This window comes from Labrus mixtus, chromosome 17 (genome assembly GCF_963584025.1).
Source record: "Labrus mixtus chromosome 17, fLabMix1.1, whole genome shotgun sequence".
NCBI classification, from domain to species: Eukaryota; Metazoa; Chordata; class Actinopteri; order Labriformes; family Labridae; genus Labrus; species Labrus mixtus.
In genome coordinates, this window is record NC_083628.1 from 4,195,059 (window position 1) to 4,208,516 (window position 13,458).

At 42.2% G+C, this 13,458-nt stretch overlaps 1 protein-coding gene across 1 annotated transcript in view; it reads right to left on the reverse strand.

The window, feature by feature from the left end:
- Positions 1-4,015: 4,015 nt before the first annotated feature.
- adamts6 (ADAM metallopeptidase with thrombospondin type 1 motif, 6) overlaps positions 4,016-13,458 on the reverse strand; it is a 67,001-nt gene continuing 57,558 nt past the window's right edge. Inside the window, exons 22-25 of the mRNA XM_061061578.1 lie at positions 11,165-11,369; positions 10,902-11,078; positions 7,160-7,316; positions 4,016-5,269 (exon numbers count right to left, since the gene is read on the reverse strand). Of these exons, the coding sequence (XP_060917561.1) occupies positions 5,160-5,269; positions 7,160-7,316; positions 10,902-11,078; positions 11,165-11,369 (649 nt within the window). The 3' untranslated portion in view covers positions 4,016-5,159. The remainder of the gene's footprint in view (positions 5,270-7,159; positions 7,317-10,901; positions 11,079-11,164; positions 11,370-13,458) is intronic.

Below are 13,458 nucleotides of genomic sequence, written 5' to 3' on the forward strand. Positions count from 1 at the left end.
GTTACTGTTTATTTGGAATTAATTACCAAGGAGAGTGGAAACCTCACAGCTCCCAAAGAGTGAATCCAGACACTTGAGGCCAGGATGAGAGGAAGGAGAGTGCCATACCAAAGCTATGGCAACAAACCTGGGAATGTTCAGATAGGGGTTTGACACTGTTAACCTGGAATGGCTGACATTTATTATGTTTGAGTCCCAGATGATGATGCAGCTGGCGTGTGGGAGTCGGGTAGATAAAGACAAAAAAAAAAAAAAAAAAGGCTTTTACAAATGTTCCCCTCCTCCTCCGATTCAATCACCCTGAACTCAGGCAGCAAATGAATGGATTTCCTCAGTGGTGGTAACGGGTATCCTGGTGTGATGCCATTGGCTTTTCTCATACTGTGGGTGCCTTCCAAGAGTTGAGTGAAAGGACAAGCGTATATCTCTTAAAGCCTGTGAGAACGGAGCATCAACCCTGGCACCAACACTTCTCATTTGATCCTCAGTGTATGTTTAGCCTTTTTCTTCTCAAACAGATCACTGTGTACATGACTACAAATGTTGGGCAGACATGTTTTGATGTGTTTTGACAAGCAGTGGAAAAAAATGAACCTAAAACAGCTTTTCCTGAAAAGCGTCTTCTACTTTTTTTCCTCTACTAAAGGAAAGGCCTGGAGAAGAGCTGTATCACTGCTTTTTTCCACTCTGAAAGGAGTTGCTGGTACAAATCTTTTGAATTATGCTGTGGAAACTTATGATGTAGTGTTAGGACCCAAGTAATGAGTTATTGGTCTGAGCTTTATTTATTATAATAATAATAATAATCTATTGAAATTTATATAGCACCTTTCAAGGGACCAAAGTATGCTTTACATAGTGGATGGACCGCTTAGTATTTCCACTCTTGCTGACCAAAATGCCAAGGAACATAAAGAGCACAGTAAAGGAAAACAGAAAGAAATGACAGCTGACAATCGTCATCAAGCAGCTAGCTGCTACAGCTAGCATATCAACCAGGTGCTGTAGCAGGAAAAAACACGAAGATAATACTGTTAGTTTTGCATGTAGTAAAATGTTAAGTGTGTTAACTCAATAAATTAGTATCATTAAAGATGAATATATGGAAACAAACCTTTTGAGTCATTGCTCCCACATTAAGTAGGCTAAGCTAAGCCAGGGGGCCAACTAGCTTGCTGACTGACTGTTAGCAAGATTGTTCTTTAGATTCCTATTTTTCATGGGGAAAAATCCAGACAGAGCATTAGGGATTAGAGCTCAAGCTCTTAGTGTATCTATGTAATGAAGCATTTAGAATCACACATCTTTCAAACCTCTATAAAAAAAAAAGAAACACGCTAACACAGATTATTTTAAGCTAGTTTTGTACCTGCTCGAGAGAAGATCGTTGTGCAATTTCCTATATAAAGAAGTTGGCTTGCCAGCTACAGAATTATGTAAACTATCCCTGGGATTAAATCATTAAATGACTTCTTGAATTACATGTTAAATTAACTGACAACACCAACTTGGACCAAATCATCTCGCTATATTGCGCCAAAACGGCTAGAGCTGCCTGTGTCTTTAAGAGTGGCTTTTAATAAGAAAGGCTGCAGTGCAATGGACAGAAAGTAAAGGCTTGTTGGTTTAAATCTTTTGAATAGTCTTTGCAAAATTTGTATTCAAATACTAAGCAAGCTAAGCAAACTAGATTGCTGATTTACCATTAGCATAGTTCTTTTTCCTTCCGTCCCAGTTCTCTGTGGGAACAAGACCCAGACAGAACATATTTTTAGGGGTTAGCTGTTTGCTTCAGCACTTCATCAACTAGCTTTGAGTGTAAATTCACACCACCAAGCTTGGGGCACTGGTGGTCTGGTGATTGGTTTGTGCGCCCCATGTGCAGGCTGTGGTCCGCAGAGAGGGTGGTTTGAATCCGACTTGTGGCGCCTCTCCCGTATGTCATTCACCACTCTCCTCTCACCAATTTCAAACTCTACCCAGTGTCCTGTTCAATAAAGACATAAAAAGCCCAAAAAAATAAATCTTATTAAAAAAAAATGAACACGCCAACACATAGTCTCTTTAAAAGCTGCTCTTTTTATTGTATCTACTTTTTAAAAAAGGGGGCTGGTGAGGGGCTGTATCACTGCATTTTTTCACTATGCTAATTTTCAGTTTGCATGCAGTGAAATAAATGTACAAGTGAGACAACGCAATAAATTAGCATATAATTTACATTTGAAAAAATTTAGTAACAGTGTACCAACATTAATACTGAATATAAAATATAAACAAATAATCACATGATGCTTTTTCATTCTCTTGCACTTTAGGTACAGGTATAAGCAATGTGACATTCAAACATCCAAGTTCACAGCAATGAGTACCAGTTTGATTGATTTCTTGTTTTTTTTTTTTTGTTTCCGGAGGCTCTGTTTCCCAAGTAGATGAGTAAGTCCAAGCAGTTTGAAGGTGTCAAATGCTTCCCAGCCTCCACTGTCCTCTCCCAACTGCCTCGTTCAAGGTTTGGTAACCGTAAAAACTTGCTCGACCTTGTCATATTGTAGGTGGCTACAGAAAAGTAGCAGCAGCAAAATTAGAAATTAGTTGTTAACAGCTTTCATGAGATTCTTGCACACTCCTACATTGTCTCTCACATTTCTCCTGCTGTACCTCCTTAAAAAGTGTGGTGTAGACGTTAAATAGGCTCTCACGTCCCCTGGATAGAGGGATCAGTAACAACCGGGTGAGTGTCCACAGCAATACATGGTTAACAATGAAATTTCCCAGTGTGAGGTAAAAAACAGATACACACAAAACAATAACATGACCAGCATTTAACCAACAGAGAAACTGACAAGGGTATTATTTCATATTGTTTGGATCCAGCCTCACTTTTAAGCCCACTGGAGAGGGTCGAATGGAAGCACCCACTTGATAGCACCAGAAGCCTGGGAAGGCCTTAAACCTTCTGAGCCAGAACAGGAGGAAAAAAAAGGAGGTAAACACAGTACTCCATGGAAATAAAAAAGTAAACATCAAGAAGGAAAAAAAAAGCACCATTGAGTAGGGTGTTTTTTTTTTGTGTGTTTTCACTGAGGGACAAAGATAATGAGAGGAAAGGTTCAACGGAAGAGGCGATGACTTCATCTGGAGAGATGTCTGAAGCCTCCGACCCTCGCCAGGCGACATAGCAATGATGATTCTGAAACATGTACATTTAGCCCCAGCCAGTATGTTTTTTTTTCGAAATGCACACCTTCCCTTTTTCTCTGCAGAGAATTAGACGAGAAGAGCACCAACATCACATACCACTAGAACGGCAACCAGGACTCAGTTAGCCTAGCTTAGCATAAAGGCTGGAAAAAGCGGGAAAATTCCAGCCTTGACAACAAGGTGTTTACATCAAAGTGAAGTCGAAGGTGAAATTTTTCCCCTTACTGCTTCCATCACTCGCACCATTGGAGTAATCTTAAAGGCTAATGCTAATGTGGTTAGTGTCAAATTACATCTGGAATCAGGTATCAGATCCAAATTTTTACAACGAACCGTGTAGTCCTCTGGCCCTCTCATTTAATGTTCTTTCTCTGTTTCGTCAAAACATTAAGTGCAGTGCTCCGAATGCCATAAAACGTTTATTTCTATGACTTTATCGGAACACTTTGACTTTTAGTTTGTTTTCCATGAAAATGTTTTGAATACGTTGAGACTTTCCACAAACGAATTCTCTAGTGTTTTAATGTAAGTTATTGAACTGCAATGACGTGTATTTGCATTCTTTCATCTTATTATTGATTTTTTTTTTTTATGTATTGTCATTTAAAGAATCCTTTAAAAATTATCGAAGAAAACAGATAAGGATGCCAGTTTAGCATTGCACTCCCGATGCACCGAGGCTAAAATCTCAGAAGCGGATGGCCCACGTTCGACTCCCAACCCTGGCCCCCTTGCTTCATGACTTTCCCCACCCTTTTATCCCTGTTTCCTACAATCTTTCCACTGTTATATCCTCTTCAAAATGAATAATAGCCTCTCATAAAACTCTCTGCAAGAAGGCAAATATCAACAGTTCCAAAAACGTCTTTTAAACTCTGCTTTCGGGTGAAATACAAAAAAAGTCGGCTAATCAACGTTTGATGGTAAAAGAATAAGAACTAGTGACTGCTCTGTGATCCAACGAACACGCTGCTTCATTGCATATGCTCCTTCAAAATGATTCCTTCAAACGCGAAGTGGAAGCTCCTTAACGGGATGTTTTTAGTAAAGGCCAGGTTGGTGACAGTGTTTCATGCGGCCCAGGCACACTCTTGACTGCTAACTTTGGACTAACGAGTGAGGAACTAAGGCACCCATGTGGGGGAAAGAAGAAGTCTTGGTATTTTTCTGGTCCTGGATTAACATCATATATAATATATAAATCCTTACACTATATAAGGGTTTCATGTATGTTACAGTATGTTATATTTAACTCCAGCACAGAGACACTGAATATGATTTCAGTCACATTACATTCCCTTCCATGACAGTAGGCTCCTATCTGACAACATCGTGATCAGAGGACAATAACTCAGCTCTGTTTGGAATTGTACAATAAATATACAGTACACTGATGGGGTTTCTCTGTCGCTGTATTTGAGCGGAAAATTGGCAATGTATTTATACAGAAAAAAAAAAAAAGTGCACCAAAGACAAAAGTCTGCCAATAGCACCATCACAGTCATCCCCCCCCCCCCCCCCCGTCCTCTGTCCGTCCGTCTGCGGGGGAAACATCCTCTGTGAGCGATGTGTCCAGCACAAAGGAACACTAACAATGATATTAATAATTATTATTATAATAAAAATAACATCACCAACATATCGTCTTCCAAGTTCCACTTCACAGAAGTGAAAAATATTTTTAAAAAATTCAGTTTGTGTCAGCGTCGCGGGCTGAGCAGTGGTTCGGCTCCCACCGTGATGGAGGGCAGGAGGAGCAGATGTGACCAACAGGGAAATCTTTACTTCTCTCCTTTTGTTCCTTTGACAGATCTTTTCGTCTGGTGGCCAGATTTTTTTTGGTGGTCAGTCTTCCTTGTTGTCTTCTTCTCTCCCTTTCAGTGCCATATCAGCCTCCCTCCATCTTTGTTTGTTCTCGTTGCCTTTCTTCCTCGCTGTGTCACGCTCTTGTGCTCCAGTGGTCAGTGGCCCTGGCAGGTCTTGCAGCACATCTGTCTGAAGTACGCACGGCTGCAGAACTTGAACTTCAGCACCAGCGGGCAGTAGGCCACTTTGTTTACATCTTTGCATTCTGCAGAAAGAGACGCAACAAAAGACAAATAAATGTCAGTACAGTTTATTAATGAAGCTTCCTAAATGACTCTTTTATGTTCTGTATTTTTCAGTGAGTCAAATCCGACCACAGTTTGAGCGTCTTGTGTGTCGGTCCATTTTCCAGTGACTTGAGGGGCTCAGTGATTATAGCATCTGATTGTCTGGCAACATGTCAAATTTGACCCGGATCTATTTTTATCATCCATGTGTGTGCGCTGAAGCATTTTATTCAACAGTTCTTCAGATTATATTTTTGATAATTCAAGCAAACACCTGTTCACTTTTACACTTTTACAATTTTACACCATAAAGTTTGTATATTTATCTATACTTATGTTTGAATTGTTAGATGTTAGATTAATGCATGCATTTTTTTTTAATTGTGCACATGACAAATAAAACAATCTAAATCCTGAATGCTGAAAAGGTTATAAAGCTAAAATCTCAAACTTGTTCCTTTTTTGAGATGATGTTTTTATATTATGAGTGTAAAATTCTAGATAAAAATTATTAATCAATAACTTTTTTTTTTTAAACAAATTAAGTCATTACAGAAAGACTGTAGTCCTGTAAAAACTTCTTGTTGGGTACTTGTGCCAAATCCCCAGTACATGCACCAGTAATCAGTATTTGGACTGGAGTTAAAATAGGGGGGGGGGGGGGGGGGTGAGTAATACAGGACTCTTCATTTCTCACCTGAGGAGGGCCTGCAAAGACAAGCAATAGCCATGGATATATAAGAGATTGCCTGTGTTTGGGGTCCAGAATTTGTAAAAATGTAAACAGCATATAACTGTGAGCTTAAGAGGCACAATCTGCTACATGAGCACTCCAGCATCTCCCTCAACAGAACAAAACTTTGCAGCTATACTTGGACCCAGAGGCTTGGACTGAGACGGATCCTGGCCACGTTCACTTGCTGGGCTATCTGCCATCCCCACCACACACACACACACACACACACACACACACACACACACACACTCAACACGCTCACACAAACTACTTGCTGGACCCCGGACAGGCAGTCCTCTAAATGCCTTATCACGATCAGAGTGTCTTCCCTTATTAGGCTTTGGACCCGGCCTCCTCAGAGCCAAATGAAACGAGACGTTGCCTCACTGCTGTCCGTAAAGGAACAATTAGCCTACAGCTAATCCCATTAGCCAGCATGTAAACGCTGCTCACGTTTTCCATTCAGGCTAATCGAAAGGCCCTTCCCGATGCATCTGAACAGCCATCCATCATGTGTAAGTGTATATGGAGGGCTGAGCTGTTTCGCTTTGACCAGGAGCCAACCTCACTGGAAAGATTAATGTAGCTGGCAAAGTGTGGAGGAGTGTGTCATCCGAGCGTGTTTAGGTCATAGCAGAACGGTCAGGACGGAGATAGAGACACTTTGGAACTGGCTTGTGTGTAAGCAATGGATATACAGCACAATAGGTATTCACAGCTGTGTTTGTGTTAGCAGTTTGAAACAGAAACCTGCAGCTGTGTGAGGAAATATCGGAATTGACAACTTGCTCGAGACGTTGCTGTAGAAATACGATGGCTGGATAGGGTCAGGAAATAAAATGATCCTGATAGGGGACTGCAATAAAATGTATGCTGAGAAAGATAAACTGGACATTTTTACAAGATGGATCAAAGAGCCTATCATGCAGCAGAAACAGCAACAACAGCCAGAAGTACACACAGGCGCCTTCAACCCCCTGCACGCCTCTCTGGAGTCTCTGACCACAGAACGTCAGAGGAGGTCTTTCCTCCCTTTGGCCAATCAAACTGTATCACTCCTCCGCCTTCTGCAGCAGGAAAAAGTGGTAAAGAGGACCCAGGTGTGTGTATGTTCGCGTGCTTGATGTCTTACCGTCGCCATTGGAGATGGGGGTAGCGTCACACTTGCTCTCACATTGCTGCATGGTGGTCGGTCGGAGGGAGTCTGCGCACTCGTTAGACGGCTGCCCGGTGTACGACAGACACTGCACCGTCCTCATCTGCTGACCGAGGCCGCACTGGGCCGAACACTGCGGGAGAATTTCAAAGACAGAGTCAACCTTATTGTCTGAAACTTCCAACAAGGTGAACGAGGACCAATCTTTCCTCCCTGTGACCCCTGAGAGAGCTGGGTCGCAGTATGCAGACAGACACTCTTTCTAAGTAATCCTTCCATTTACACTCAAACAACTTGATCCTATCAACCAATCATGAGGCCCCAGAGGCACACAGGGTCACCTTCCTTTTGTCTTATTCCACCGGCATCCTGTTATGTTAATGTGTTCCCTTACAGTGCGGAACGAGCTCAACTGTCGGTCACATGGTTTTACCTGCTCAATGAAAAAACAACAACAACAAGAAACAGGCGGACAGAAAAATATATTGTGTTTTCCTTTCAGGTTAAGAGCTAGAAGCACAGATGAATTAGAAGATGGAGAATAAATTCAGGTCTCCTCTTTAAACAGTTTATTACACAAGACTCACACAGTAAAATCAAGGTCGGCCTAACGGGGATGATGGAAATGTTTCTGCTCCCACTGACTCTGAAGCCTCCTTATCGTTAATATCAAACCTTCAAGCTTTGTTTTATGCACTTCAGTGAGCTTGTTTTGGCCATAGAGTGTGTAAAATATGGAAATATGGACACAGTCTCAGTGACGTCATCCATCAGTTTATGGCAGTTTGAAGCCCACTGATGGCGGTCACCATATTGGAAATGCTGACACTAACTGACTTTCAACCTTATTCTAGAAAAACGCAAAGAGTACAACTCAGCCCCCCCCCCCTCCCCAATTATGTAAATTTACACAAGTTATAAAAAATTCCCCAACTGTTCATTTTTTTTCCAAAAATGAAAAGAGCTAGATCAAATCGTTCTTTTGAAGCAGGCAGTGAACATGTTTTTTTCTGCTGGCATTTTAATATGTGACGTAATGGAGATTCCTTTGTTTTTCTAGCCAGCCCCAAGTGGACACTCAAGGAACTGCAGTTGTTTTCACTTTAGCACATCGGAGGTTGCCGCTTGGTTCTGACATACCGTCATCTTCACCTCTTTCTGACATTTCTTCTTCCTCTTCTCAAGTTCAGTGTTGTGATTTCTGAATTTGCATGCATCTATATTTATCTTTTTTCCAACTCATAACTTATTTAATTTAAAACTTAGCAAAACAATAACGTACAAATACGACTGCAGCAATGAGAAAAAATGACACCTCCATGTTTTCACCCAAAAAGTGTCAAAATAAAAAAGAGGTAGAATAAAAAAAATGTTTAATTTATTGACAGCTATTTTATATATTTGCCTAAGTTTTTTTTGCTTCTTTCAATCTGCCGCATGCCTCGACAAAAAGAGTACCTAATGGTCTATCAGTGTCAACGATCTTTCCCAGTACTGCGCCAATTAATTAGGATTTATTAACGAGGATATCTCCAAAACAACAGAATACAATTTTGATGCAACTAAATAAAAAGCATATGGTCATTCCTGGCATGACATTTTAACAGATGAAGCAAAAAAACGTAATGAAAAATAAATACTCGATGAAGTGGCCTTGACAACAGAACTAAGGGGGGAAAACATTTGTTGACGCATGAAATAGTTTGTAGTCCTGATCCAGACACACACACACACCTTTATTTCTTCTTCTATGAATGTGCCAGTTGTAATAAAACTGGATCTTCGTGTGGCCATTAAAAAGGATTTAACAAGAGAACAACTACAAAAACAATTGCGCCAACTGCCAACACACCTTTGGCAAAACATGCCCGGCAAAATGAGGACTCTCCTCTTAACGCACACCTGTCGAACATCACTTGACAGTGACTTGACAAAGTGTGTGTGTGTGTGTATATGTGACAGTGTGAGCCCAGCTGGCCCCCGTCTCCCTGCTGACGAGAGAACGAGCAGGCTTTCTGTCACCTTCGATGATCCTCTCTGGCCGCCTCAGATCAGTGAGCCCCGCATGTCATCCCTTCCCAATTAGAGAGTCTTTATTAGGACCCGCTGCCGGCCATGACAGACGGCGTACGTCAGTGGTGCGACTTAAGTGGGATTTGAACCGGTGACCTTTTGGCCCGGGGAGAGCACGGGTGCTCGGTAGCTGGCAACAATCTCACTCCCTTTTCTGATGCTCTGGAGAGGGATCAGAGCTGCGAGGACGAGGCTTGTAATTACAGCAGAGATAGAGGGAAAGGAGACACACACACACACACACACACACACACACACACACACACACACACACACACACACACACACACACACACACACACACACACACACACACAAACACACTCGGAGGTGCACGAGAAAGTGCTGTGTAAGAGCAGGCTCCAGCTGTTAACCCCGATGAGGACGAAGCTCTTTGATGGCCCTCGCCGAGGTTATCACGCAGCCCTGCTTTGTTTACGACTGTCAGATTGAATTGTAAAGGTGCGTTATTGATGTCCGTGCGAGCGCACATGTGGCCGTTATGAGGGAGCGTTGGGACCTAGACTGCCTGGCTCTTAACCTCTGACCTCACTGACCCCGAACGACAGAGCCAAAAGACCATGACATCACCTCCATCAACCACAGCAGAGCACCCCTTAAAAAAACCTCGTCTAAACATCGGACAAGTCTGTTTAAAGATTCCACTTTTGCACTTAAATATTAAGAAATCCAAGGACCTAACAAGCCATACTTTCTGTACACTTTCTGCTCTCTCTGACGCACGTTTTTTTGGCGACATCTCCCCGAGCATGAGTCAGCTGAGTTGTAAAGTGCTCAACAGCTTTTTTTTTTTTCTCTCCGCGCTCTCAGTCACGTCAGAGTGAGGCCCAAGAATGCTACCGCTCGTCTCCCTCTTCTGAAGTCCTGGTTCCTGGAAGTGATAGCGAGGCAAGATAAACTTCAAACACCCTGGAGGATATTGCCGCCACTGATAACACAGCGCAGGTCTGCCGGAGAGTTTGGACACAAACACAACCTCCGCGTGCAGACGTCACAGGGTTTCGGTGTCCAGGTGTAAATACCAACACATGGAATCTCCCTGTTGATCTCCTTTAAAGGATTACCCAGCTCTGTGTTGTTTGGAGAGCTAAAAAAAGTCATGCTGAAGATAGAGCCTTAATTCATTAGAGAGGCATACATAGCAAAGTGACCGGGTCTCATGTGGCATCCAGAATAATCTTTGTGACAATTCAAGTTTAAACCTATTAGAAAAACCGGTAAAACAGCTTTTTTAGCGGGAGTTTTTCCTGCAAACGATCTAGCAAACACTCTGTGTGAAGTAGGAGTGAGACGATGTAAGAAGGAAGCAGGAAATAATCAGGAAAAATCACAACATGTAGCATTGACATGAAGGCAAATATTCCCATCACGACGTCGTATAGCAGACTTTGTTCCCTCGTCCAACACTTCTGAATCGATTTTTTTTTTTTTACATCATGTCCTGCCTCCTGAGAATCAGAGAAAGACTCTCGCCGTGAGGGACGTTGTGAACAACCAGCTCAGGAGGATTTCAGGGGCAGTCTGCCTGAAGTTCTCTAGATATTTTCAGGAGCGCTCATGTGAAAAAGGGCCCTAAGGGTCTTTTTGCTCTTGGGTCAGGCTGTGATGTCGGGAGAAGTCCTACCTGTCCCCATTCACCAGGAATCCATCGAGGAGGAGGGCAGCGTCCTAAGCTGCAGCGGATTCGGACCGGAGGTTTGTTGTGGCTCGGGCAATGAGCGGGAGGGAAGGTCTTCGTCAGGTCGCTGCTTTTACACAAGGCGATGCGGTGCTTGAAGCCGGGTCCACACTTGGGCGTGCACTAACGAGCGAGGAAAGAGGTGGTGTGAGTGGAATGATCTGGACAGCACAGTGAGCTACAGTTACCTTCAGCTAGTCGTCTTTTACCTCTGACCAGTCCAGAGTGACCCACTTTGGCGGACAGGACTGGTTGTTGCAGGACTCCTGTTCGATGGGTCTGTGAGTCAGACAGTGGGTGTCCTCCAGCGTCTCCTCCTCGGCGGGGCCGATCTTCCTGATGCACAGGACCGTCCTCGTCCTTATCCCGCCGTCACATGTCTTCCCACACTCTGACCAGTCGCCGATAAACCACCTGAGGAGAGAAAAAAAAAGAGTTACGACAGAAAAGCCACAGCTAACAGTGAGCTCTGTCTAACAGCTCTCAAGTGATCAGACAGTATCTGTTGTTGCAAGTTTTTTTTTCTTAAGGTAGTGGGCATTTTTCAAGCTGCTTTTTCACCCTGGCAAATATCTCCATAGTTCTGACCCTCAAAACTGTCAAGTATCTGAAGCTGACTTGTCTAAATCTCACATTTAGATTACTTTACTTGGGCAGATCTTCGGCAACTGTTGGCAAATATTTATTATATTACATAAAGAACGTTTCTGGTTTTGGTAGAGAAACTCAGAGATCATTAGGGGCCAACAAAAGCCATTGGTTCATCTTGTGTCCAAAAGGTTGGTGGTATTTTGATTCATGGCAAAACTTGCTTTGTGATGTGCACCACCAACATAGAAAATTGAAGTGAAATTAAAGTAAAACATTGAGGCCTGTGTTTAACTTTTATTATTCAGAGACTTTTAAATAACAGGTCTCTGTTGTGTTTGTGATTTGCAGCACATCATGTACAGTGTATGCACACGTCTGCTGGTGGTCTCTTACAGTTGGCAGTCGAGTGCCAAAAGACGAGGGCAACAAAGGCAGCTCTAGTTGAAAATCAATTTTTGGTTCAAGAACCGCTTTTAAAGTTGTCAAAATCAAGTTTTTATATCAATTCTGGTTTTAGTTTTCTTTTAAAAGAACAAAAAGGTTGAGCACTTTTGTGCCAAGAGCTCGATGAGAAGATTGATACCCCTTAAATAAATCTGTATGTTGAGTATTTAGCAGGAACAAGGAGACAGTTAGCTTAGCATCAAGAAAAAAAGCAGTGGGAATAACACTGAACTCCAGGTAAACAGAAAACTTATGTCATGTTTACCTGGAGTTTACCTTATTTCACCTTATGCTAATCCATTTATGCTAATCTAACTGAGCCAACATAGCCAGTCATACTGTCTGAGGGTATTAGCATAATGCTCTGTAACTCCTGGTATATTTGTGTTATCTGTGTTACTGACACATCGAATCTCATTAGTTTAACATGTACACAGACAGTAATGGAAAAAAACAAAAACATCCGTGGTTTAAGATGAGGTTGCCTGGTGTGACTTGGCTAGGCTAGTGGTGCTAGCAAGTGTAAGCTAGCTAGCACCACTTACTCAGCGCTTTACATACATACACAAGCGTGGTATCAATCTTTTCCTTACCCTCATAGAGAAAGATAAGCGTTACTTTACACATTTTTTAACTATAACCTAAGTAGAATTTTACCTTTTACCGTCATAAGAGCCACTTTTGTTTTTCATTGCTTGATAAAAAGCTCAAAAATTTAAAAAATGATTTTAGACACAAGATTAACACCTGGATGAACCGTGTTGATTTGAACCTTTTAACCATGAGTTTGTCATACATTATGCCAGTTACCAAACAGACTGGTCACCATCCGGGTTGTTCTGAAATGGCCATAACTGTGCCATGCCATTCCCGGCTTTCTGAGCTTTTAACCCTCCAAAATTAGACGCGGTTTTATCCAACTCTCTGTCTGCAGACTTTAGAATTAATATCATAAAAGTGCCCAGACAACAGCCCTTTAAACACATCCAGCCTGTGAGATATTACATCATGTGAAGGAATGTATACAGAATTAACGACGTGTTCAAACATCTGTGTTAGCTTTCATTACTCGAGCCCATAAACCCCCGGCCTATTCTGAAACAATCGTGTTTACATGGTCTCGTTTTAGTCGGCCTTTTCGCTGGGGCTGCACAGGGGGGTGTTAGCCCTTTTTAACACACACTTATCTTGTGTGTAATGTAATCTAATACACACACACACACACATGCTTTGCAATAGCCTTCAAGTACTAATCAAAACAAATGAGATACCACAAGTCTGCGTCCGCTGAGTACACATGGGGAAATAAATAACCCGAGACTGCAGTCTAAATGTATGAAAACAAATTACCACTTATACAGTAGATTTTGGCCTTTTTTCTCGTCTGAAACCAACACTCACTCTAATACACAAATAATTGTCAGATAGTCTGAAACTAATTAACCCGATGCATTTAATCCCTCTTTTT